Consider the following 27575-nt stretch of genomic DNA (forward strand, 5'->3'; position numbering starts at 1 on the left):
TTTTTAATTCGCATTGCAACATACATGAAAATGTCATAGAGCTTAGGTTGTATGGTCATGGCCGCCATCCTGACTTTTTTGACCCCTCACCCCCGATATTAAAGCATTCCTATACCTAAAGGACTTGTGTCAATGATTAAATAGAGGCACAATAGGATAGTGGAACCAGCTTTTCCTAAGTTAGTTACGTTAGCCTCAGATTTAGAGAATCGCATAAAAGTAATTCCATGTCTTTAAAATTATCCATGCAGAAAATATCATTGACTGGAAATGGAATTATAGCTGTAGTCATGTTCAGTTTATTAATACAACTATAAATGCATTGCTATTATAATGTGCATGCATTAAAACATGCTTATAAAGAGAGATCCAAATTGGAAATAAATTCACTGCACTATATCTAAGATTAGCAACTGCAGAGCAATGATGTATTTACAGGACAAAATTTTGAACTTTGAAAAGCCGACCACATACATATAACAGATTTGAATAGCATTTCTAAAAATATTAAATGCAACAAATATTGTTTCATGAGGTAATTTTGTATTTTATTTATCTTATGGAAAGGTAATAAAGGTGCTATAGACAGTGCACCAAAAACTTTTACACAGCCCACCATTTTTAAAGGGAACTTAAACAAGATAATTCACAGGTTTTATGGTATGGCATGCCTAAGTAAGAAGAGGACTAATTCTGCATCCTGCTAGTTAAATAGAGTTACAGTGCTCATGACTGACTGTGCTTCCATTCTTCCTCCTTGTCCAAAATGTGTGACTCATCCTTCTTTGTCATTCTAGAGTGATTCAAGGCAACAGCATTATTGCTTTCAACTCAGAATTAGACATCCTTAAGGTCCAATCTACAAATAAAAGGGGATTGGAAAGACCCCAAATAGAGATGTCCATTATATTCATGTGCTTCACTTATGTATGTTGCCACCATTCCATTTGGATCATGGAAGCTTCTTCTGTAGGATCCAGTATCACTTAATTCTACAAGAAGGCTGTACTTGGGCACAAACTTTATCACAGTTTCTGAACTGAGCAGCTGCAACACAAACAATCATGTTATAGACAGTTCTCTTTTAATCATCAACATTTCAAACACTTGAGATTATTAAATCAATTAATAGCAACTGTTTCACTCATACATGTTTTAAATACCTGAATATGCATGATGTCAGACAAAATTAACCACTCTGGAATCTAATTGATAATAATGATTGTTACTGTTAAATGGTGCCATACCAAAATGGACTTGGTCAGAAAAAAGTTCAATACAAATAGTTGGGATTTTTTGCATATATTATGCCTTTATCAAATGCATCATTGGGGAATACCATAAGGTATTACACAATATTGACTACAACTTACATAATTATCATCTGGAATTGTCTAACTTTTCTGAATAGCTATAGTAGAAATATGAAAAATAGTAATTTACAACAAAAGTATCTTGCACATCAAATCATTGACCTTAAGTATAATACACAAAAAGAAAAAAGTTTTGTATATCATAATATTAAGTAGGATATTCTTTTTGTACCATTCCAACCTACATGACTTTTGCAGAGAGCTTTCATATCTGACCAGAAGTCCTCTAAATGCATGTATATAACAAATGAGCAAGATATATAAGATGTACATGAATCAGTATCACACAACAGCCACAGGACTACTGGCAGGAAGAACAGCTACTGGACTAGAGAGGACTCAAAAACAGATTGACTGCCTGGACCACAAAAAGACTGAAGAGAGGACTTAAATTATGCATAATATCTGTGTGCCAGCCTGTCAGGATGGAATATCCTGCCAAAGTGTTTATGGGTGTTGTAGTAATTAGTATACCTGCAGGGCTATTAGGAATGCTTTGAAGTAGTAGTTTGGCATGCCTGCAGGGCTGTGAGGAATGTTGATTAGAGTTGTTTAGTCAAACAGCCTGACACCAAGTTCAGTCTGAACAGTGCTATCAGCTTGTGAGTGAAGGATTTTTAACTGGGAAATATAGAAGCGGTGAGAATATAGGGAGAGGCTGTCACGGAGTGAATTCCCCATGGTGGGGGGCTGGTGTGAAGGTGAAGGATGTAACTGCCATTTTGCGCGGGCGTTTCTCAGTCAAGTCTTTGCATTGGAAATGATCACTTGTATTAATAAAGACTCTTTTATATCCTTTGATGGCTTGTAGCAAGAGTCTCTGAATTAATAGCTAAAGGATCAGGACCATCCCATAGCCCCTCTGCCATCTTTAAGGATGGCCAAACAAGGAGCCATGTAAGCTGATCACTGCCACTACTGACACAAATGGAGTATTTTCATTTGTGATTCATCTTGAAATTCAGTTAAAAATACAAACTCATATAAGCCTTTTTTGTGCATACACCAGTTTCAAATAAGGAATCCAGTTAAGGAATAATTTTTCATTCTGTTTGCATTGACTGCTAGAGTAACAGCTATTACAATGGTCATTGCATTCTTTTTATTTCCCCTCTTCTTTGTTATTGCTTTATTCTTTGTTCTGTGTTATTAAACAAATAAAGCGCTGTTTTAAAAGTTGCAATGGCTAGACCTGGAAGGGGACAGGGAGAAGAAGTAAATTCCCTACAAAGGGAACCTATTCAAAAGAATCTCCTTTAGAGGATGTTGAGCTCAGTCTAGTACATGAATACAGGAGATATGTTACTGTTGTCTCTTACCTTAAATATGATTCTTTTAATCCATGGTTTTTCAGATAAGAAATCCAACATAGAAAATCCACGATTGGCTCTAATAGCTGACATAGCTACCCAATAACCTCCAGAGCTGCTTAAACGGATGTTGTCTGGAAAACCAGGCATATTTTCAACAAACATATCCTCTCCACCTTTCATTAGGCCAGATACATAATACCTAAAAAACACATAACATTTTACAGACTAGCTGTATGAAACAACGAATGCATTAATATTTTATGCTACATTTCTAACCTAATCTAATGATCAGAACATGGTTGGAATTATAAAACAGTATGAACAGCAACAGAATACATTAAAACAATAGCAATCTGGAGCAAATACAAAGGGCAAGGTAAAGTTTACTACGTACTAAAAAAGAAAGGCACCACAAAACCTACAGAGCATCCCAGTTACCAATAAAATTGTTTAGAAATTACAGAACACAGTGACTTAGTAAAAAAATCCTCCTTACTTAGCAAGGATAATAAAGAAATAAACATCAAATAGGAGGCAATGTTTCTACTCATTTTCCCAGACAAATAAAATAAACTAGCATTTAGTCAATTTTTAAATAGCTGGACCTATACAGCATTCTCACAAGCGTCTCACCTACCTTTGTATTCTTGCCATAGTTGTTTCAGCCACCAATACAAAGTCTTCAGCAGGAGAGAGCTGGACGCCATTTGGAAATCGGAGTCCTTCCATTAAGACTCTGACTTCTTTTGTCACTGTGTCATATTCAAGTAAGCTGAAGACAGAACAATTACACAGGTATTACCCATTGTATTACTAATCCCCTTTCAATCCCTTCTAATGCATATGAGTTAGCCATATGCAGAAGAACAGCCTATAGTTGAAACTGTTAAAATAACATTGATGGAACAACTGGCTTCTCAAGTTAGGGAGCTTCAGAGGTTAGCTACACTACTGAGAAGGCTTTTTAACTTGCCTGAACCAAATATGCCTCAGCCAACGCATCAGATTTTAGACACACACTGGTTAATATGGAATATGGTAGTCCCTGAGGTATCTTGAACATTTCATTTATCCCCAACACTTTGACTTGTATCAGGAAACAAAGTGTTATTTAGAGGTATAACAAGGCCAGTGGCATTTTTCTCTCACTATGCTACTACTGAGCCTTTGTACATACCCATCATACTATTCTCTTTTGGGGTAAGCAACTTTATGCAGAGAATAGAAAAGAATACAAACTTTCCATGTCAAGGAAGAAAAGATACGGAAAGGTATCTCAAGTATGTCAACAGATTACTAAACCAGTGCAATCTTAAGTATAAATGTTACTTGACTATTTTAAGTAAATAATTTAAGAATAATCACACCAGATAAGAACAAACACTTGTTTCTAGAAATACCACACCCATCAGCCCCAGAAAATTATTTTCCACGTAACAATATCAAACTGTTTCATCACCATTTTGCTTTGGCAATTCTAATTTACAACTCAGGCTAGCACATTTACCGTCCGTCATCTGAAGCCTCCATGATTAATAAGGAATAATCTTTTCTTTGCCATTTACTACTAGAGTCTGTAAAATAGATTTTCCTTCCATCCCGAGTTATTGTAAGATCATTCACAAAAGATAAGTTCTTCCCTTCAATAGGAATCTTAGAAGACACAAGTGGCTTGACTTCACCTGGTCAAAGAAAAACAAATGTTACATTTAACTCTTTGCTCTCTTGTACTTATATTTGTATGGGTTGTAACTCTGCAGTTATGAGTGTGTCATTTCTACTTATGTCTACCATGAATTTCTTTAATATTAAGGATTCAAAACAACAGATTCCTAAGCAGAATTCAAAATAGGTGTCACTTGCATATAATGGTTTACAGCTTACCATTGAAACCATAATTAAAACCAATTAGGGTTTAGTGCAGTGTGTGTGTGAGCGAGCGAGCAAAAGTGGGGGAGGAAAAGAGGGGAAGGGGGGAAAAGAGGTACACTTGCCTGAGACAGGATTTATTTCAAACAGCCCGTAATAGGCATCTACAACAAAAAGAGTATTGTTTGGTCCAGCACGGATTCCAAGTGGTCTCCCACATGTAGGCTCATCTTCTCTTGTACCTTTAGGAAACACGCTACATTTAAAGTATGCAGCTTCTAAACAAAGTTTTCTATTGTGCTTCCAAAAAAGAATATTAATAATCTTGAATGACTGATAAAACATAAAATTTTTGAACATTCAAAAACACCTCTGCTTAATTAGATTTATATTCTTTTTCTTCATATTACATATTTACAAAATTCATATCATTCTGATGTAATTAAAAACAACACTGCATCTTGTGAGATTTGAAGGGCTGGGCAATACAAGGCCTTCCAGATACTGGAGCGCAACTCTTTTCAGCACTCTTTCCTGGCCAGGTTGGTTAAGTCTGAAGGGAACTGGAGTTCAGAAACACCTGGAGAACCATTCACTGCCCATCCCTATATAAATACTAATAGATTTTCTCTAATATAAAGTTAGATAGACTTTTATAATCAATACATCTGATTTCATCATGTGCTAGATTCTGATTCTGCATTTATAATCTGGTGCTTTTAAAATTGTTTTTCACAAGCTAAATGAAGCTAAACAGATGATAATGGATAATGGTATAGCACAGTACTTAATGAACGCTAACCATAAATATTATCAAGATCTTATTCCACAGGAACACTCCTACCTCGCTTTTATTCACTTTAAAAGGAGATTGTTGACCAAATGTCCGTAAGTCTTCTACAACCACATACCCAAAAGTACCATTCCAAAATGCACAAGCTGCATATCACAAAATAAATTTTCATATATTTAAGAGTGTTCAATGGAAAATATGCAGCAAGACTGAAATCGTCTACTACATAAGTCAAACCACAGTATAAAAGCAACAGCAAAATAACCAGTGTTTGCTTACCACAAGGACCATGGCCAAGTCGAGCTAAAGTGCTAATTTCTCCATTTTCAATCTTCAGAATTTTTCCATCAGCAGTACCAGTAAACAGCACATCTATGAGAGACAAGTGCTGGCATGAGCTACATAACATGTTTTGACACACAAGGCTTATGAAAGGGTTTAGAAAACCAAAAATGCTTTCTACACACTGGTATGTCACAAAACCCTCAAAGAGCAAAACTAAAGTTTGCCTTCCATGATGTCTGTATTAGCAGATTTTTTAAATCAGAGTAACATGGACCATCACTGAAATGCATCTGCCTCTATCAGCAAATACACTTTATTATTTATAGGCCACCCTATTCATAGACTCTGGGTGGGAAGCAACAATTCCAAATACATTAAAATTAGAACAATAGCATAAGTAACAATAAATAATCTATGAGGGTTGCCTGAACACCAATGGCCAAAAGCTCACTGGAACAGTTCCAATACAAGTTACTTCCAGAAAGCAAGGAGGGTTCAGGCTTCCCATACTTCCAGGGGAACATATTCACAGAGTGTGGGCTGCTACTAAGAAGGCCTATCACCTGGTTCACACCCCATATACCTCCCAGGAAGGGTGGATCTTCAACAGAACCGCCCTAGATGTCTATAAGGAATGGGCACATTCAATTTTGACAAAGTGCTGCCCAGTATAACTCGGCGCTGCACTATTAAGGGCTTTATGACCTTTAACAGCACTATGAATTGGTCTGGTAACCGATTGCAATAACTTCAAAATCAGTATCGGTCTACACTGACAGGATTTATTGATATACTTCTTCCATTTATATACTACCTAATCAACTACACACTCATGGTGGTTTACAATAACATCAACAGTAAAACATCCACAATATATATTGTATCAGCAGTCTTGCCACTACATTTTGTACCAGCTGCAACTTCTGGCTGTTACCATAGAGGTGATAATCAGGGAATGAGTTCATAAAATCTTTACAGTAATGTGTGCAAAATGTTTCATACATGGAACAGCAAGCCTCAAACGGCCTGTTTGGACCAAAATGTGAGCTGCTTTAATTTTATCAGATGATTGTACCTTGTCACTATGATGGCTATTAGCTGTAACAGATTTCTAAACATAGTCGTCTTAGCTCTACTGAAATTGCTGAGAAGACTTGAGAATTTGCCAGCTTCCCACAAAACAGCATAAAAAGTGTTGTTATAAAAGACAACTACAATTACTCTTTCTTAATTTCCTCTTCTCTAAGCTAACCATATCTTCTACTTTTAACCTTTTTTCAAATAACCAAATCATCCTGCAATGGCAAGGTTGAGTTTCAAACCTCCTCTTCTGAGAACCCATGGTTTCTCCTAGCACCATCTGTTATCTGGTAGTACTAGCTTGGTAGTTCCCACTGCCACTGCTTATCTTCCAAGGAGTGCCTTACCTGGCATTCCCCCCACCCCAACCATAGTGCATGAGACAGATAGGGCTTTCACCACCTGTGTTGCCTTTCTGGCAAGGTAAAACTACAGGGAAAATGACTTAATGTCTATCTTGGAGCCTCCTCACCTTGTAGTGGGAAGGCATGGGATTAGGACGTTCAGCCCTTTATTCAAGAAAAGAGAAAAATAAGGTTTATTGCTTTAAAAAGAAATTATGTAAGAGAACATGCAATGTTCCAGACAGATTACAAGATGAAAAAGGACAAATACCTAATACATCTTTACCTGTTACTTAGAAATAAACAGATGCCTGAAGCAAAAGTCTTTTGCTTGCTTTCCTGGATTTTTCCAGGAAAATAGGTGAAATGAGTTTATTCATATCTATGCGAGCCTTACATTTTGTGAAAGAACAAAAACCCCACACCTTAATTTGCTGTTGAGAATTAGAACTAACCCAATTTAAGATAAATTTTAAAACTGTTGATAGTAGATCTAAAATATGTATATACTTTCTTATATCATAATAAAATTTACACTATGTGAGGCTTGATTAATTTAAATCTAAAAGCCAAAAGATTACTAAATTTCCCACCCCTTGTTGCTGTTTATTCGTTCAGTCGCTTCTGACTCTTCGTGACTTCATGGACCAGTCCACGCCAGAGCTTCCTGTCAGTCGTCGCCTCCCCCAGGGACAGGTCCGTCACCTCTAGAATATCATCTATCCATCTTGCCCTTGGTCGGCCCCTCTTCCTTTTGCCTTCCACTCTCCCTAGCATCAGCATCTTCTCCAGGCTGTCCTGTCTTCTCATTATGTGGCCAAAGTATTTCAGTTTTGCCTTTAATATCATTCCCTCAAGTGAGCAGTCTGGCTTTATTTCCTGGAGGATGGACTGGTTTGATCTTCTTGCAGTCCAAGGCACTCTCAGAATTTTCCTCCAACACCACAGTTCAAAAGCATCGATCTTCCTTCTCTCAGCCTTCCTTATGGTCCAGCTCTTGCAGCCATATGTTACTACTGGGAATACCATTGCTCTGACTATGCGGACCTTTGTTGTCCACATGATGTCTCTGCTCTTAACTATTTTACTGTGATTTGTCATTGCTCTTCTCCCAAGGATTAAACGTCTTCTGATTTCCTGACCGCAGTCAGCATCTGCAGTAATCTTTACACCTAGAAATACGAAGTCTTTCACTGCCTCTACATTTTTTCCCTCTATTTGCCAGTTAGCAATCAAGCTGGTTGCCATAATCTTGGTTTTTTTTAGGTTTAGCTGCAAGCCAGCTTTTGCACTTTCTTCTTTCACCTTCATCATAAGGCTCCTCTTCAGCCATCAAAGTAGAATCACCTGCGTATCTGAGATTGTTAATGTTTCTTCCAGCGATTTTAACTCCAGGCTTGGATTCCTCAAGCCCAGCACGTCACATGATGTGTTCTGCATACAAGTTGAATAAGTAGGGTGAGAGTATACAGCCCTGCCGTCCTCCTTTCCCAATCTTAAACCAGTCTGTTGTTCCGTGGTCTGTTCTTACTGTTGCTACTTGGTCGTTATACAGATTCCTCAGGAGGCAGACAAGATGACTTGGTATCCCCATACCGCGAAGAATGTGCCACAATTTGTTATGGTCCACACAGTCAAAGGCTTTAGAATAGTCAATAAAACAGAAATAGAAGTCTTTCTGAAACTCCCTGGCTTTTTCTATTATCCAGCAGATATTGGCAATTTGGTCCCTAGTTCCTCTGCCTTTTCTAAACCCAGCTTGTACATCTGGCAATTCTCGCTCCATGAACTGCTGAAGTCTACCTTGCAGGATCTTGAGCATTACCTTACTGGCATGTGAAATAAGTGCCACTGTTCGATAGTTTGAGCATTCTTTAGTGTTTCCCTTTTTTGGTATGGGGATATAAGTTGATTTTTTCCAATCTGATGGCCATTCTTATTTTTTCCAAATTTGCTGGCATATAGCATGCATTACCTTGACAGCATCATCTTGCAAGATTTTGAACAGTTCAGCTGGGATGCCGTCGTCTCCTGCTGCCTTGTTATTAGCAATGCTTCTTAAGGCCCATTCAACCTCACTCTTCAGGATGTCTGGTTCTAGCTCCCTGACCACACCGTCAAAGCTATCCCCAATATTGTTATCCTTCCTATACAGGTCTTCCGTATATTCTTGCCACCTTTTCTTGATCTTTTCTTCTTCTGTTAGGTCCTTGCCATCTTTGTTTTTGATCATACCCATTTTTGCCTGGAATTTACTTCCGATGTTTCTAATTTTCTGGAAGAGGTCTCTTGTCCTTCCTATGTCTTCTTCCACTTCCGCGCATTGCTTGTTTAAAAATATTTCCTTGTCTCTTCTGGCTAACCTCTGGAATTTTGCATTTAATTGGGCATATCTCCCCTACTGCTGTTGCCTTTTACTTTCCTTCTTTCTTGGGCTACTTCTAGTGTCTCAGCAGACAGCCATTTTGCCTTCTTGGTTTTCCCTTTCTTTGGGATGTATTTTGTTGCCGCTTCCTGAACAATGTTGCGAACTTCTGTCCATAGTTCTTCCAGGACCCTATCTACTAAGTCCAGTCCCTTAAATCTATTCTTCACCTCCACTGCATATTCCTTAGGAATATTAGTGAGCTCATATCTAGCTGATCTGTGGGTCTTCCCTAATCTCTTTAGTCTGATCCTAAATTGTGCAAGAAGTTTGTGATCGGAACTACAGTCAGCTCCAGGTCTTGTTTTTACCAACTGTATAGATGTCCGCCACCTTTGGCTGCAAAGGATGTAGTCAATCTGATTTCGGTGTTGTCCATCTGGGAAAGTCCATCTATAAAGCCATCTCTTAGGTTGTTGGAAGACAGTGTTTGTTATGCAGAGCGAGTTGTCTTGGCAAAATTCTATTAGCCTATGTCCTGCTTCATTTTGTTCTCCCAGGCCATGCTTACCTGTAATTCCAGGTGTCATCTGACTGCCCACCTTAGCATTCCAGTCTCCTGTGATGAAAACAATGTCTCTTTTAGGCGTATTGTCCAGTAGGTGCTGCAGATCCTCATAGAACTAATCTACTTCAGCTTCTTCAGCATCTGTGGTTGGGGCGTATATGTGGATCACTGTGATGTTAGATGGCTTGCCCTGAATTCGAATTGAGATCATTCTATCATTTTTTGGATTGTATCCAAGTACTGCTTTAGCCACTTTTACTATTAATTATGAAGGCTACTCCATTTCTTCTGTGGTCCTCTTGTCCACAGTAGTAGATCTGGTGGTCATCTGATGTGAAGTGGCTCATTCCAGTCCATTTCAGTTCACTGACGCCCAAAATGTCTATCTTTAATCTTGACATCTCACCAATAACCACATCCAATTTGCCCTGGCTCATAGATCTTACATTCCAGGTTCCAATGGTGTGTTGATCCTTAGAACATCGGATTCGCCGTTTAGCACCAGCACCGTCGGCCACTAGCCGTCCTTTTGGCTTTGAGCTAGCTGCGTCATCACGTCTGGAGCTAGTTGAACTCATCCTCTGTTCCTCCCCAGTAGCATTTTGACCATCTTCCGACCTGGGGGTCTCATCTTCCGATGGTATACCGACATATCTCTGGTTGTACTGATCCATTTAGTTTTCACGGCAAGAATACTGGGGTGGGTTGCCATTACCTTCCCCAGGGATCGCATTTAGTCTGACCTCTCTGTCATGACCTTCCCATCATGGGTGGCCCTTCACGGTTTAGCTCATGGCGTCATTGAGGTGCTCAAGCTCCAGCACCACGACAAGGTAACAATCCTTGCTGGGTTCCCACCTCTTATAGTATCTTTTTCTAGCATAGTAAAGGTAAAGGTTTCCCTTGACGTAAAGTCCAGTCGTGTCCGACTCTAGGGGGCGGTGCTCATCTCCGTTTCTAAGCCTTTAGAGCCGGCGTTGTCCGCAGACACTTCTGGGTCATGTGGCCAGCATGACGACACGGAACACCGTTAACTTCCCGCCGAAGCGGTACCTATTGATCTACTCACATTTGCATGTTTTCAAACTGCTAGGTGAGCAGGAGCTGGGACTAGCAACGGGAGCTCACCCCGCCGCGCGGTTTCGAACTGCCGACCTTCCGATCGACAGCTCAGCAGTTTAACCCGCAGCACCACCGCGTCCCCCTTTTCTAGCATAGTGTAGTCAAAATTCAGTTTTAGAAGCATAAAGCTTATTGGATTCATAATTAGTAGAAATGAGAAACCTCTACTGCTGAGGAGATTATACGATGCAGAACAGGTTAACAGTTATTTTAACTCCCACAAGATTTATGCTTAACTGCTTTTTAAAAAAAAAATAACATGCAGTAATGCAACCTTGAATAAGTATTTATGCAATATCTAAACTTAGAGCAATTCTGCCCAGCAGTCTAAGCTGCTTAGCTGCTATGCTGCTTCTGGCTGTTCCCAAGGCTGACAGATTCCTGTCCAGACTGCAGTGGTTTGGCAATGGAGCCAGGTTAGTGCTCAGTCTGGGCTATGGCCACCGGGACCCTCATTGCCCTTCTTCTTGCCCTTCCCATTCGTTCACGGAAGTCAGGCCTCACAGAAGGGGCAGGTCTATAAGTGCCTGCCTTTTTTAAAAGAACAGTTCCCTCTTCACTAGTTCTTCTTTTTCTTGGCTTTCCCAAGTTTGCAGACATGGATGTCTTCACACTTCCTTCCCACATTCTCTCCTTTGACACCAGTACAGATCCTTCCCCCTACCTTTATTGCACAGTCATTACTTTGATGCTAGGATGATCACAGCAAAGAGAACACGTTGTTCTTTGGTTCCTTTGTTCTACTGTGGGTCTACCGAAACTTTGTAGCAATGAGGAACTAATGCTTCAGCTTCACAGAAGCAAAGCAGAATTGCTGGAAATACTGTGGCATTCCAGTAAAGTATGCAGTATGCCTCATCCAGCCTGGGGAAAAACCAGAAGGGCCCCTATTGGGAGATGAAAGGGTGCAATGGAAGTGTGCTGGCAAAAAAAGTGGAGTAAACATGGTGGCTGGAACACTTTACTAGATTTCATGGACTTTATGGACACTGATAGATCAAACGGAAAGAAAAAAAGGACTCTGCTGGCCAGTTGAGAACACAGCAGCCCAGGATGAAGTGGGCTTATAGGGCAGTGACCAACCATTGGAGGGAAAGGGGTATGTCAGGTACTATAACCAACTGGATCTGGTGTTGTCCCTGGATTGGAATGAAGCAAGATAGACTAACTGCTCACAAGCACTTAAGATAATTTAGGGTAGAAAGCATTATTACTTTTGAAGCAAAACTTCAAAATGTGAGCAAGGAGTGCAGTTGCAGTGGGTTGGGATTAGATGGAGGATGGCATTGGCCGATCCTGCACTCAAGGAACAGTGGGTAGGCTGTATTGGCAATGATGCAAGCAGAAAATGAGGATCTGGCCCTAGGCAGAGTTGGCATCTGGTTTCTGTTAGAATAAATATGATAGCATTTTTAACACTATTTGTTTAATAAAATCTTTATCATTCAATAGTAATCCATTCAGGAATTAATTACAAGAAATATTTATATTAATCTTTTGTAAGGTTATAATTTACAATGCATAAAGAAGAAAAGAAGGCATATTCATGATGAGAAAACTTTAAAAATTCCGAATAATCACTAGATTAAATCTGTACATATAATCCTGCAAAATATTGCATATTTGAGAGCATAATTTATATAGGAGGGTGTTACAATTTGGAAAGGAACCCAAGAGTTTGTTAACTTCTCCAATTATTATACTATTCACTGACCTGGTACACAAATGCTCAAAATAATTATCTATTTCTTCTGGGGGTCTATGTTAAATCATACAGATTCAATACTGCTAAATGTTGTTTTCCAATCTAACAATTTGAAGCTACCTACATATACCTCTCCCACCCAAGCTTTCTGGAAGAACTCTTTAAATTATGGGCAAATATTAGTCTCTTGTAAAAGCAATTTCGGTTCCTGTTTTTTTAAAGCTTAGGTAAGATTTGTCTGTGTAAGCACCTTAACATTCCATGCTATAAGAAAAACTGATGCAAAAAATAATTAACACTCATTGTATAAGCTGATGAATTAATATTAATTATTTTTACAACCTGTTGGAATGAAGAGCTTGAATGTTCTGTTATGGTAAATCAGTGGAAGATTGCTTTAAAAAATGAAAATAGTCTCTTTTGATTAATAGTTTAATACAACAGAAACATGTTCCATATATATTGGATCCCTCAGTTGTATCCTTTATTAAGAAAGCCTTTATAAGAGTTTTGGGCTGGTTAGTATATAACTGTAATAAATACAGAAATGTTTAATTGCATTTCCCATTGATAGTTAGGAATGCAATTCAAATATTAATTCACATGGTTTGGACTTATCCTACTACTGCCAGATTCTGGGCTGAAATTAAAATTTAAGAAATTAACATGATTTTAAATAAAAATGCATACATTCCTCTTGGCTATACCCTCAGTATTTGGAATCTATGAAGACTGGTGAGCGCTTTGCATATGAACAATGAAAGGCCTTGTTTTTTTTTTCCATAACGTTATACCACGTTTAATCACAAATATATGTATACAATTTTTGCTAATTTGTGTGATATAGTAAAATTATATCAGCATAAAACTTTATTGTGCACAAATTATCTTGTATGTTACTTAAGATCCAAGCATGACATGGCAAATTCAGAATTTTTTATAGTTTAGCATCCAGAAGTTATTTTTGGAAAAAAAGTAATGTAAACTATTAAGCAGATATTAGAAATCCCCATCAAATATCTGTGCTTACCACCAATATTTGCAATAGATTCTGGTCCAACAAGCTGGTTTTCAAATAGTCTTTCTGCTTGTCGGAGTTTAACATTTGGCTCTAAAGCACCAGTAAAAAGAGGAGGTTCTTTGAAGCTGTCAAGAAGGGAGATTTTCATCAGTGTACAGCATGCATACAGAAAAGATTAATACAAAATAATGTTTCAATTTACCAAGAAATTTGAATGTATCACACATTTTTCAAAGCAGCATAGTTCAATTTACCTAAAGCAACTTATGCAACTATTAATTTCATATTTGGCAATAGTTTCCATCAGCATAAGGATCAGGCCAATTAAGTGGGCTAACAATACATAGCAAATCTGTACAGGAGGCTCCTTAGCTGTTAGTAGCTGAACTATTGGTTGATTACATTATCAACCCTGGAGAACGGGGCCTGTTCCAGTTAACAGAAGCATAAATAATTTTACATATTTCAAGTGAACTGTGGCATATTTTCTAGTCTTTATATATATTAAGACACATGTGTATGGTCTTAATTAAGACACATGAGCTCTACACACAGATCTATGTGTGTGGAACTCATCTTCATAATTAGCATGCATCATTACCTAAAACCTTTATCAAACTCTGCCACAGCTCCCAATTAGGAACAAACATAAACCATCCAAAGTAAATGCTGTTTGATAACCACTTTATTACTTTCCAAATAATCCAAAAATTCCAGATTTCACTTAGCATTTTATATCTACAACCAAACAAGACTTAAAGGAAACCAGTTTTAAATCTAGCAAATCACACCCATCAGAAAATTAGATCTTTAATAAAGGTATTTCTTTAACTTTTTTTTTGTTCGCAGTCAATTTATTGAGAGATTTGCAATATGCTCAAGTAGGTTTATCTATTCTTGAAAGGGAAGGTTTGGAGCCATTAGCATGCTTGATTTGCATATTAATGAGGTTGTGGGAAGCCAGCAAGAAGCCTCGCCTAACAACCGTGGGATTTGGTTAACGATGGCAACCAGGACTGCAGGGATTTCCGTTGCTAAGCAACGCTGTTGCACTTTCTGACCACATTGCTTAGCGATAGAAATTCTGGTCCCAACTGCCATCATAAGTCGAGGACTACCTGTGTGGGCTTAAAGTGTGGCTACTGAATGCAAGCAGTGAGGGATGGAAGTACGTGGAATGCTTAGCAAATGGTTCAAAACTGAGCAGAAAATAAGACAAGAATGAGAGGTGGCTCCCGGATGGTTTAATGTATTTATGGATAAATGTATAGCAAATGCTTCTGGTGTCATCAAAGATGTGTGATTGGGAACATGAATGACTATTTATTTTAATATGGCAATATGAGGGTTATTATTATTATTATTTATTAAATTTATATCACCGCCCATCTCCCCCAATGGGGGACTCTTAGCGGTTTACAATAAAATAACACTAAAAAACATAACCACCTAAAATTAGCATTAAAATATACATAAAAACAAATGTAAAATCCAAGTGGAGATGGAACACAATCACTAAAAGGTGCTATGGCGCTAGCCATCCCTAGATGGAGCTATCCCTCTTCCCCTCCCAAGCAAGGTGGCAGAACCAGGACTTCAGTTTCTTCCGCAAGTCCGAGAGCAAGGAAACCCGTCTCAACTCCGGGGGCAAGATGTTCCAAAGGGCAGGCGCCACTGCAGAGAAGGCTCACCTCCTGGACCCTGCTAGATGAAATTCCTTTACTGATGGGGTCCGTAGTATGCCCTCCCTGCCTGACCGGGTGGGACGGGTCGATGTTATGGGGACGAGACAGTCCCTCAGGTACCCTGGTCCCATGCCATGTAGGGCTTTAAAGGTGATAACCAACACCGTGAATTGGACCTGGAAGCAAACTGGTACCCAATGCAGCTCGTGTAACAGTGGTGTCACATGGGCTGATTTTACAGCCCCGATAACTGTCCACGCAGCCTCATTCTGGACCAGCTGAAGCTTCCAAATGCTTTTCAAGGGTAGCCCCATGTAGAGCGCATTGAAGTAGTCTATATGGGAGATGACAAGGGCATGAGTGACTGTTCGGAGGGCATCTTGGTCCAGGAATGGGCGCAGCTGACGCACCACCCGGAGATGTGCAAAGGCCCTCCTGGCCGCGACTGCCACCTGCTCTTTGAGGTTCTGCACTATCTCCAAATGGGGAAGTGCCACCCCATCCAGAACCAAAGAAGACAACTTTCTGGAACCCGAGGGGCCATCAATCCACAGCCACTCTGTCTTACCAGGGTTCAGTTGAAGCCTGTTGTTTCCCATCCAGGCCCCCACAGCCCCCAGGCACCTGGAAAGGGTGGAGACTGCATCACTTACTTCACCCGGGATGGAAATATATAACTGGGTATCATTGGCATATTGATGATACCTCATCCCATGGTGACGGATGATCTCACCCAGCGGTTTCATGTAGATGTTAAATAGGAGAGGAGAGAGTACTGAACCCTGCGGCACCCCCCAATGGAGGTGTCGAGGGCCAGATCTCTCCTCTCCTATCACCACCAATTGGGAACGGCCCTGGAGGAAGGAGGTGAACCAGTGCAAAACTACACTGCCCACCCCCAACTCCCTGAGCCGCCCCAAAAGGATACCATGGTCGATGGTATCGAAAGCCGCTGAGAGGTCCAAGAGAGCCAGGATGCATGCACTCCCTCCATCCCGCTCCCGCCAGAGATCATCCATAAGTGCGACCAATGCAGTCTCCGTCCCATATCCTGGCCTGAAACCTGATTGAAAGAGGTCCAGATAATCCGTTTCCTCCAGAATTCTCTGGAGCTGCAACACAACCACTTTCTCAACCACCTTTCCCAAGAAGGGAAGGTGGGAGACAGGGCGAAAATTGCCCAGTATAGTAGGGTCCAAGGATGGCTTCTTGAGGAGGGGGTATACCATTGCCTCCTTAAAGGCAGCCGGAAATACCCCTTCCCTCAAGGATGGATTAACCATTGCCTGGACCCAACCACAAGTCACTTCCCGGGCTGATTTTATCAGCCAGGAAGGGCATGGGTCAAGCTGACGTGGTTGCATTCGTAGTCCAGAGAATCCTGTCCGCTTCCTCAGGTCCAACAGGATCAAACCGTTCCCAGATAACAGGGTAAGTACATTCCCCTGGCATCTCCCCAGACTCCGCTTCACACTTAGAGTCCAACTTAGAATGGACCTGAGCGATTTTATCCTTCAGATGCTGTGAAAACTCTTCTGAACAGCCCTGTAGGTGGGTCCCTGGATCTACCTGACCCAGAAGAGATTGAACGATCTTGAACAGTGCCGTTGGATGGCATTCTGTGGATGCAATAAGAGCGGAGAAATACTCACATTTCGCCGCTCTTACTGCCACAAGGTAGGCCTTAATAGCGGCTCTAGCTTGCATTCGGTCAGATTCAGACTTCGTCTTCCTCCAGCGACGCTCCAGACGTCTCTTAACCCTCTTCAAAACCTTCAACTCCTCCATAAACCACGGGGAGTGATGGGTCAAACAAGGCAAGAGAAGTTGGCACAATCCTGTCCAAGGCCCCGGCCGCGGCCCTATTCCAGGCCGTGACTAGGACCTTCGCTGGACCGTGCAGCAGGCCCTTGGGAATAACCCCCAGCTCCCTCTGAAACCCTACTGGGTCCATCAGTCGCCAGGGATGGACCAATCGAATACGTCCAGCCTCCCTGCAGTGCGGGGTGGCACAATAGTATCTCAGGGTCACCAGGGCGTGGTCTGACCATGACAATGGGGACAGATCTAACTCTCCCCTCAGATCACATTGCCACTGCTCCAACAAGAAAACTAAGTCTGGGGTGTGACCACTGTCTCGAGTCAGGTCCCAAATAATCTGGGACAGGCCCGTAGCTGCCATGGTAGCCATGAACTCCTGGGCCGTCTCCGAGGCACGTCCCAGGGACGGCAGATTGAAGTCCCCCAGAACCTGGGGAACTCCACTGCCAACCCCGAGATGGCCTCCAGCAGCTCGGGCAGGGAGGTTGCTACGCAGCAGGGAGGCTGGTACAGCAGCAAGACCCCCAACTGTTCTCAGGATCCCAGCTTGAAAAACAGGGTCTCACAACTGGCCACTTGCGGAGCAGGTCCCCTGAAGGCCACTAAAGATTCTCTGATGACAAATGCCACCCCTCCTCCCCTGCCCTGGTGTCTCAGCTGGTGCCATACTTGAAACCCGGCCAGGCACATCTCAGCGAGGGCTATTCCCCCTTCCGAGCCCAGCCAGGTCTCGATGATACATGCCAGGTCTGCCCCCTCCTCTGTGATTAAATCACATATGAGGGGGGCCTTGTTGTTCACTGACCTGGCATTAAGGAGCAGCAGCCAAAGACCAGGGCTCACAAGGATCTGCTGTCCAGGGCCTGGGTATGACCATGGAGGGCTGGAACATGCCACTGGTAATAAACACCAGGGGCGTCTTCCCCAAAGATGGCCTGCCCTCCGGGTCCCGTCATAACATCCCTGGCCTGTCACCATCTCGATAGAATAGCCCGCCCCAAAGCCCCCAGAGTTTCCTAGTCCGGTAGCCTCCACTACCAGACCTCTGGAACTCCTGGGCTTAACCAGGGGTCCCTTTTCCCACACATCCATCTTCTCCCACACCATCCACCTTAGGCAGTGGCAATCCCCCCCAGTGCACCAGCTTCTGCTCTTGGCACTGTTGGTTCACCACTGCCATCCACACCCTTACAGTGCCTCACCTCAACCTCTCTCACTAGTAGAGGTGGGACAGACCAGCCACTCCTAACCACCCCTGACTCTCACTCGAGGGCGGGTAGACTTCCACACCAGAGCCAATCCTAACCTCCTCCCGAGCCTCTCATCCACGGGAGGAGTGGCACACTCACACTCACACCAAGGGACCCCAGCCCTCTGCCACCTAATATAAGGGGAATGGCCAATCTCCCTTTCCCTTCCCCCCCCCGGAATCCCCTAAGATCTTAAAGGCCAGGGGATTTCTCCCAGAGCCACTTTACCCCCCAATCCTTCCCACTTCCCCCCCAAGTCCGTCGCCCCAACAGGTTTCAGTCTATTACAAGGGCTGCCGTTGCGGGGCACTGTCCAGCCCATCCAGAGATATCTAGGGGCCACCAGGGGAGCACAGAAGGCTATCGGGATCCACCGGGGTCCTCCAGGGCCTACGGGAGGTCTACTCGAGCCCACCCAGGTATGCCGCTGGAGACCTCTGCCGCCGCCCGCCACTTTATTCGGGGGGGGGGATTCCGCCAGGGTCCTCCAGGGTCCACAGGAGGTCTACTCAGGCCCAACTTAAACCGGGTATGCTGCCGCCGCCACCACCAGAAACCTCTGCTGCCCGCCGCCCGCCGCTTCATTTGGGTGGGATTCACAAATTAAATGCACGAAGGAAGAATGAATTGGTCTAGAGAAATAGGAAGACTGAGAAAGTTGTAATTGGATAGAGCTGGAAAAAGAGGTGAGAAATTTAAAGAACAAAAGGCAATGTATGAAGCACTATACCGATGTGCTAGGAGCAAAGATAGTTTGCAAAGATAAAAATGTATGGACATGTACAGTGAATGGAAATTTAAACTAGATTTATTTTCTTCTCATGCTTTTGATCTGGTTTATTATTTCTTACTCCTTTTCTGCATTTTGTTACTTACCCCAAAAAGGAATAGCATCATGATGTTATTACAAATGTATATTCTGATGTGATCAATTACGTTTCATATCCCCTTTTGAGACTATGGGACTTTAGGGAGCAGTTACAATGAAGAATAAGTCTTTCCAAATGGGGAATAAACCTGCCAATCTTTCTGCAGGTGCAGTTATCACACACTAATTTTAATACAACAGTAGTAAAATATCACAACAGAGAAAATTCATCTGCACATAGCACACATTAGGATTATGAGTTGAAACAACATGGTTAAGAAAAATGACAACTTTTAAAATTAAATATATTGTATCTATTAAATGAAATGTTTAGGGACACAGAAGCAGGAAGCAAAGGCAGAATAAGGTACCATAAATTCATCTGTTAATTTGAAAGATAGAAAATGGCTGTCTTTTCATTTCTGCACAACTGCAAGTAATGGCACAACAGTTTTCTTAAACAGCTCACTACAGCACTGTACCACTCAAAAAACTAAAAAGCCCACATAACAAGGTCCTTAGTGAAAGTTTAGGCCACATGCAAAATTCTGATATTAAACATGCTTATGTACTCACCTAATGGGCTGAGGGTCTATTGGACAATCCAGAAAAATGATTGCTCCAAATAATGGGATAATGAATGACAGAGCTAAAGTCATGAAAGTTACACGAAATACCCTGTTGCTGTAAGTACTGCAAAAACAAGCAAAACCATAAATTAGAACATGAATATACAACAGCAGATAAGAACGTAAGAAGAGTCCAGCTGGATCAGGCCAGTAGCTATTCTAGCTGTTTGCGTCATTCAGTAGCAAACAAGATGCACTCAGGATGCTCAAAAAGATGGATAATAGGAAGATAGCCCTCTTCCAGTATTGCTCACTAATAAAAGTATTTGAACTATGCTACCTGTAACTGCAAAATCAGTGAACAGCCATCAGGACTAGGTTTCACTTGACATTAAGTCCAGTCGTGTCTGACTCTAGGGGTCGGTGCTCATCTCCGTTTCAAAGCCGAAGAGACGGTGTTTGTCCATAGACACTTCCGTGGTCATGTGGCCAGCATGACTAAACGGAACGCCGTTACCTGCCCGCCGAAGCGGTACCTATTAATCTACTCACATTTGCATGTTTTCAAACTGCTAGGTTGGCAGGAGCTGGGACTAGCAATGGGAGCTCACCCCGTCACGCAGATTTGAACCGCCGATCTTCTGATCGGCAAGCTCAGGAGCTCAGCGGTTTATAATAGTTTAATCTCCCAATTCTTTAAACCATATTTCTAGCACTCTCAAATATAGTTCAGTAAATCACTCTCCCAATTTCAGGCCAAGATTAAAGTACTTTGTCAACAAGTAAACTTCTATTATGCAACCATGAATTAGAATTTGCAGCTGTGCATGTTTATTTTTCCAGATGAGCGCAAGAATTATCTCAAAATATGCTTAGGAATTCTGGGAGATGAAATGTAATCCATTTGGAGAGCATCAGGTTGGCAAAGGTTGCTTTATAATTTATATATTTTGTTGTTTCAATGCAAACCTCATTACGGATGCAGAAAAGAATGTAAGGATAAATAAGTGGAAAAAACAGAAGTTCTGTGGATAAAAATCATCTTAAATCTCACCCTTCCAAGGTAAAGGCCAAGCTTTTTAAACATCATAATTAGTAAAAGAAAACATAAGTAAATGAAATATCCAAATCCTACTTGAAATTTTATTTATTACATTTTGCCACCACCCATCTCCCCCCAGAGGGGGGACCTTGGGCAGTTTACAACGAAAATAAAAACATTAAAATACCATAAATATAAATGCAAATATAATATTGGAGATAAATACAGTACAAAATCCAGACAATACTAGTTGGAATATCACTCATGTGTATCTAAGAGGCTATTTTAGGGCACTAACCATCTCCAGGGGTGATTACTCCCCCTCCCGCCCCAAACAGGAGTTATGACTGGCTGATGAATTCTGGGAGTTGAAGTCCCCACATCTGAAAGTTGCCAAGGCTGAGAAACACTGCTGTAGACACTGTATGGTCACAAAGCTTTCCTCCTTAGTAGTAGTATGCATTCTTTACTCAAGTAAAATAAATCTCCAATATATAACGTCAGTGCTAAGGCACGGAGGTACTACAGTGATATTTTGGGAGCTAGTTTGGTATAGGGGTATAGTTGGTTTTTGTAGCTCACAGAGAAAAATGCAGGCCTACTCTGGTTAAGGGATAATAGAATTGCAAGGATTTGAAGTACAATTAAACAGTATTGTTGAAATACAGTATGTGTAAGATGCAAGGTGGACAACCTGAGACCTCAGAACCACACCTGTCTTAAATTCTCTTTTTGTAGCTGTTGGAGGCCGCTCTCTCACAGTTGTTGAAAACTGGCAGCTGCCATTTTCAGGTATGAAATGTGTGAAAACTTCCTGCAATCTTTGAACAGGCATCCCTGCCCAACATAAAAGTAATTTACAAAACCTCTGTTACAACATTTATAAATCAGTAGAGTATCTTATTTCAACACCCGCAAGACGGATTTAGAAAGTTCAGTTTAGACAGAGGTATATACATGGAACAGGCACCAAATTTCTAATGTTTTATCAGTGTAGAAGATGGATACAAGCTTTATGATACAACAGCTTCAGTATTAGCTAATATTACAGAAAAATTACAAAGATTTCAGCAGTTCTCTCAAGAAACATGTCTATATATGGTCCTTGGCTGTCTCTGGTATACTATGAAAGATAACTTAGGGCAAGCTACTATCCCAGTTTAGCTTTCCTCAGTTTTGTGGCCAGGTTAAAATGGATACAATATACTGAATTCTATGCCCTGGTGACTTTGAGATTCTCTTATGCTGCCCTCCCCCAGCAGGGAGGGAGGACCTATGCAATTGGTCTGCTCCTGGCGATTGATGGACCTGGCAGGGTTCCAAAGGGAACTGGGGGTTATCCGTGAGGTTCTGCTGCACAGTCCTGCCAAGGCACTGGCCACTGTCTAGAATAGGAAGGCAGCCAAGGCCTTAGACCAGATCACACTTGTGCAACTTCTCTGGGCCCATCGCTCCTGCCACTCCCCATGGTTTACGGAAGGGTTGAGGGAGATGAAAAGGATTAAGAGATGTCTAGAGCGCCACTGGAGGAAGACAGCGGATGAATCCAATCGAACACAAGCCAGAGCTGCTATTAAGGCCTACCTTGTGGCGGTAAGAGCAGTGAAACCAGTATTTTTCCGCTCTCATTGTGTCCACAGAGTGCCTCCCAGTGGCCCTGTTTAGGGTTACCCAGACTCTTCTGGGTAAGGGAGTTCAGAGGTTTACCTCCAGGGCTGTGCAGAGGAATTTGCTGTGCATCTGGAGGATAAAATCACTCAGATTAGTTCTCAGTTGGAGGCCAAGTGTGGTGCAGGTCCTTTGGAGATGCCTAGGGAGCAGACTTACCCTGTTATCTAGGAACAGTTTAATCCTGTTGCACCTGAGGAAATGGACAGGGTCCTTGGGATTGTGAGCTCAGCCATTTGTATACTAGATCCACGCTGCTCCTGGCTGGTCAAGGCCACCTGAGACATGACATGTGGTGGGTTCTAGCATTGGTTAATTCATCCTTGGAGGAGAGGGTGTTCCCAGCACCTTTTAAAGAGGCGCTGGTTCACTGTCTACTCAAGAAGCCATTGCTGGACCCCACCATCCTAGATAATTTTCATCCTGTCTAAGGAAGGTGATAGAGAAGGTGGTTGCGCTGCAACTCCAGAGAATCCTGGATGAAACAGATTATCTGGACCCTTTCCAGTCAGGTTTCAAGCCCAGATATGGAACAGAAACGGCATTGGTTGCACTTCTAGATGATCTCTGGTGAGAGCAGGATGGGGGCAATGCATCCATCCTGGCTGTTCTTCACCTCTCTGCAGCCTTCGATACCATTGGCCATGGTATCCTTTTGGATCGGCTCCAGGAGTTGGGGTAGATGGCACAGTTTTGTGCTTGTTCACTTCCTCCAAGACTGGTCCCAATCGGTGTTGATAGGGAGCAAGAGGTCCAACCGACGGTCCCTGCTGTGTGGGGTGCCTCAGGGTTCAGTGCTCTCTCCCCTCCTTTTTAACATCTACATGAAGCTGCTGGGTGAGATGATCCATCACCATGGGATGAGGTTCCATCAGTATGCTGATGATACCCAACTATACATCTCTGTACCACGTGAACAGAGTGATGCTGTGGATGTTCTTTTGTGGTACCTGGAGGCTGGGGGGGTCTGGATGGGGAACAACAGGCATAAGCTGAACCCTAGTAAGACAGAGTGGCTGTGGGTGCAGGGCTCCTCTGTATCTGGGAATATACCATTGTTAGTCCCTGGTAGGGTTGCACTGCCCCAAACGGACCCAGTGTGCAATTTGGGGGTCCTCCTGGGCTCACGACTTCTGCTCAAGGATCAGGTGGCAGTTGTGGCTAGGAGAGCCTTTCCTCAATATCGTGTTGTGCCAGTTGCGCCCTTTCCTGGATCGGGAAGCCCTTCTCTCAATCACTCACACCCTGGTCATCTCCTGTATGGACTACTGCAATGCACTCTACATGGGGCTACCCTTGAAAAGTATCTGGAAGCTGCAGCTGGTGGCACGGGCAGTTATGGGTGTCTCTAGGGCTGAGCATGTAACAACTCTGCTGTGTGAGCTGCATTGGGTGCCAGTGTGCTTCCGGGTCCAATTCAAGATGTTGGTTATGACCTTTAAAGCCCTTCATGGTTATGACCTTAAAACCTCCCAGGTTACCTGAGAAACCGTATTGTCCCAATCACATCGACCTGTCCCACCTGGTCCGGCAGGAAGGGCATGTTATAGACCCTGCCAGCTAAAGAATTTTGACTGGCGGGGTCAAGGTGGAGAGCCTTTTTTCTGCCATTGTCCCCGCCCTATGGAACATCTTGCCCCCTGAAGTGAGGTTGGCTCCCACTCTTCTGGCCTTCCTGAAGAGTGTATAGACCTGGCTCTGCCAACTAGTTTGGGATCCAAGAGTGGCAGGGAGCCGTAGGGGTGGTTGGTGGATTGAAGATGCTCTCTCTGCCTTTTAGTTTCCCTCTTTTACCTTCTATCATTTGTATTTTTTGTATTTTTATAATGGTTTATGACTTTTTCATTTTTAAGCTGCCCAGGGTCACCTTTATAGTGAGACAGGCAGTGTGCAAATTTAATAAATGTATAAATAAATTAGATCTGACATTTAAAAACACTGCTTTCACAATATGGAGTCCCCAAACAGGATAAAGATGTCAGACGAGGATGAATAAAATTTCAGTCACAAAGGACATGGCTGAAATTCTATGCACACTTACTTGGAAATAACCCCCATCTTATTTCCACATAAAGCAAGCAATATTGGCATATCAAATTATCACTTAATGCCTGCATTAGTTCCCAAGAATAACAGTGATGGGGGGCGGGTTAATGCAACACTCAGAATGATTATGCGGTCTAAGAATTATGGGAAACTCATACAGAGCACCAACCTGGGAAATGCTTCCCTAATTCACTTCTCCTCTCCCAAGTTTACAACATAAAAAACATACCAATTAGTAAGCTATTTCTTGCAGATCACTGAAAGGCAATGACAATGCAAGGCACAAAATCAACAATTTTGCAAGACCACGTTTACTTAAGATATGCCATAGAAGAATGTTATAGGAACTTTTTTAGACTTGTATTCTATCGGTCTTATATTCTGCATTATGAGCTTTAATTATACCTTGAACGATTAATTTAAAAAGGTTAATAAAATTTTTTAAAAAGAATGTTATAGTGTTCTTCCCTCATTCCTCCTCCTCATTTATTTGATTTATATTTTGTACAACTCAAGGTGGTATACATAATGTTCCCTCCTCCAAATTCCCACAGTAACTCTTGAGTTGGGTTGGCCTGAGAGAGAGTGGAAAGTTACCCAGCCAGCTTCTGTGCCTAAAGGAGGACTAGGGCTCACAGTCTCCCACTTTCTAGTCCAGCACTTTTACCACTACAACAAGCTGGTTCCTGAAGTATCAATACAAGTACTTCCATGTATTAAATTGTTCTAAGTAGGAAAGCAACAAATTTCCTCAAGTATGTATGTATCTACTCAATTGCAATGCAAATTATACCAGCTGCAATTACCTATTGAGAAGTCCTGTCTGGTCTTTTCTATTCTGACACAATAGCTATTATTTTATAACATGACCTTCAGACTGAGGAAGGAACAAGGTAGTAAGTATATTAAGTAAAGGTAATTCTAAAGAATGGATCAGGAAAATACTTCTGTATGTACTAAAGTACACAGGATATGACATTCTTCTTTTGAAAACATAGAAACAAATATCTAATATTGCAATTTTAAGCAACATTGTAAATACCTAGAGGTTTTAACTACAGCTTAATTGTGTCGTCCATCTTGGTGACAGTTTGGCACCTTTTACAAACAAAATGTACTAAATACAGCTTTTTTTCTAATACTGCATAATAGCATAAAATGTTAACATTCAAATTTTATACTTCTCAAAGGAAAGCATTTAATATCTTCAGATTTTTAAAAGAAAATATTCACTAAAGTTCTGCAGGAGGAAGTTATTTACATTTAGTCATATTTCAGATATAAATCACCAAATGAATTTTTTCTAAAATCAACTTATGATCAGTGCTCTTATCAAATAGTTCCAGATATCTATACATTAAGCTTCCTGAACTTTCTACTCTTTCTACCTAGTTAAGCCATTCTCTCTTTCTATAATATTTCCTTTTCAGAAGAGCTTATTATCCAGAGCCCTTACCAAGATATATCAAGTTTTAGTAAAGGTGAGTTTTTAAGTACATATGCATCCACAGCCAATTACTATACATCTTACATAGAAAAAATATTGCTTTTGCCACTCAGTTTTTTAATTACTGTAGTTTTATTGCCTTCATCATAGAGTTGTTTTTTGTTTGCACAGCATCACCGCTTTTACATTTTATAGAGGAAGGTGAAGGGAATGGAAAAGACTAACAAGACAAATTATGAACATTTTAAGCAATTTTAACTTAAAACCAAAGAAAAACATTCTACCACCTATCAGAAGGACAACCTTTTTCATCAGTTGTGTGTATATGTGTATGTGAATATGTAAAAACCGTTGGGAGAAAAAAACAGTGACATGTGACATATTACCCTAAGTGTATTTTTTATTTTGTAGAGGTCATTCTAAAACAACTGCCAAGAATATTGATAACAACACTGCGAATTTACTGTATTCCACAAAGTCAAAGAGAAATAGAAGATATATCCATCCTGTGACCCATTCCACTCATAAAAATCCAGTCCTACCCTTCTGGACCTCTTAATTTTAATTCCCACCGATTTAAATCGAGCCCAGTCACTCAAAAGCCATTCCCAGGACCCACTGCTGTATTTCTCCTGGATCTTTAGAGAGCCCTTATTATTTTTAAAGGCATTCCTGTCCTTGGCTTCAGCGTGGGCCTTTTTTCCTAGGGCGCTCTTAGCAGCAAAAACCGTGGAATATTTATTATTCCTGAACACCAACAGACCTATCTGTAAGGCCTCCCAATAGGCGTAAACCCGTGAGGATCTGGCACGAAATGGTCAGCGCTCATCTCGCTCGCTCCTGTCCCCCCCACCCCATTACCAGCTCAGTCCGGCGACACCCCGCTTTCCACGCGAGGAGGAGAGGAAGCTGGAACGCTCGCGACGCTCCAGTCCGGCTTTGCCACCGGCTCAGGAGGCCTGCGCCCACCTCCCCGTATTATTGCTGGCCAGCGGGGCAGGGGAGAAACGAGGACGCCCTCCAAGCCTTCGCCCCTTTCGAAAGCCCAGGTGCATCCCACCCCCACCGAAAGCGGACACGCCGAGAGGAGAGGAGAGCAAAGCCTCACGCACCTGCTATCCTTGGTTGCCTGCGCCGTGTTCTCTTCGGTAATCACTTGCGGCCGGGCGGGCCGACGCTGCCGAAGGCCTTCAGCCTCATTCATGTTGCGATGGCTGGCCCTCCGCGTTACAGAAATCAACCACGGTTGCCCAACCCCGCAGCCTAAGCTCACTCGAGAAAGCCGAGGAGGACGGCTTCCCGGCCCGCACCACGAAGCCCCGCCCCCTGCCCCAGCCTGCT

General features: G+C 42.0%; 1 protein-coding gene and 1 long non-coding RNA gene across 2 annotated transcripts; one reads left to right on the top strand and one right to left on the bottom strand.

Annotated features, from left to right (window-relative positions):
* Nucleotides 1–276: 276 nt before the first annotated feature.
* Nucleotides 277–27521, bottom strand: APMAP (adipocyte plasma membrane associated protein). The gene is made up of 9 exons (XM_063301806.1): nt 27347–27521; nt 20039–20155; nt 13848–13963; nt 5628–5720; nt 4681–4797; nt 4194–4368; nt 3324–3458; nt 2693–2885; nt 277–1047 (listed from the first exon to the last, which is right to left on the bottom strand). Exons 1-9 carry the CDS (start codon nt 27436–27438, stop codon nt 838–840), a joined length of 1248 nt encoding a protein of 415 aa, XP_063157876.1. The 5' UTR covers nt 27439–27521; the 3' UTR covers nt 277–837.
* On the top strand, nt 25425–26775 carry LOC134496058 (uncharacterized). Its single transcript, XR_010067860.1, has 2 exons — nt 25425–26268; nt 26646–26775. It is a non-coding gene; the product is annotated as an uncharacterized LOC134496058 (long non-coding RNA).
* Nucleotides 27522–27575: the final 54 nt, after the last annotated feature.

This window comes from Candoia aspera, chromosome 1 (genome assembly GCF_035149785.1).
Source record: "Candoia aspera isolate rCanAsp1 chromosome 1, rCanAsp1.hap2, whole genome shotgun sequence".
Taxonomy (NCBI): Eukaryota; Metazoa; Chordata; class Lepidosauria; order Squamata; family Boidae; genus Candoia; species Candoia aspera.

Bases quoted from the DNA above. Each gene is read 5' to 3' on its own strand.
- APMAP (XM_063301806.1), bottom strand. From the start codon at position 27,438: ATGAATGAGGCTGAAGGCCTTCGGCAGCGTCGGCCCGCCCGGCCGCAA. The intron at 3,459-4,193 runs GTAAATGTGCTA...TTCTGTCTTCAG, and splicing joins GAGGCTTCAGATGACGGACG to CTTACTTGAATATGACACAG. The intron at 2,886-3,323 runs GTAGGTGAGACG...TGTGTTTTTTAG, and splicing joins ACTATGGCAAGAATACAAAG to GTATTATGTATCTGGCCTAA.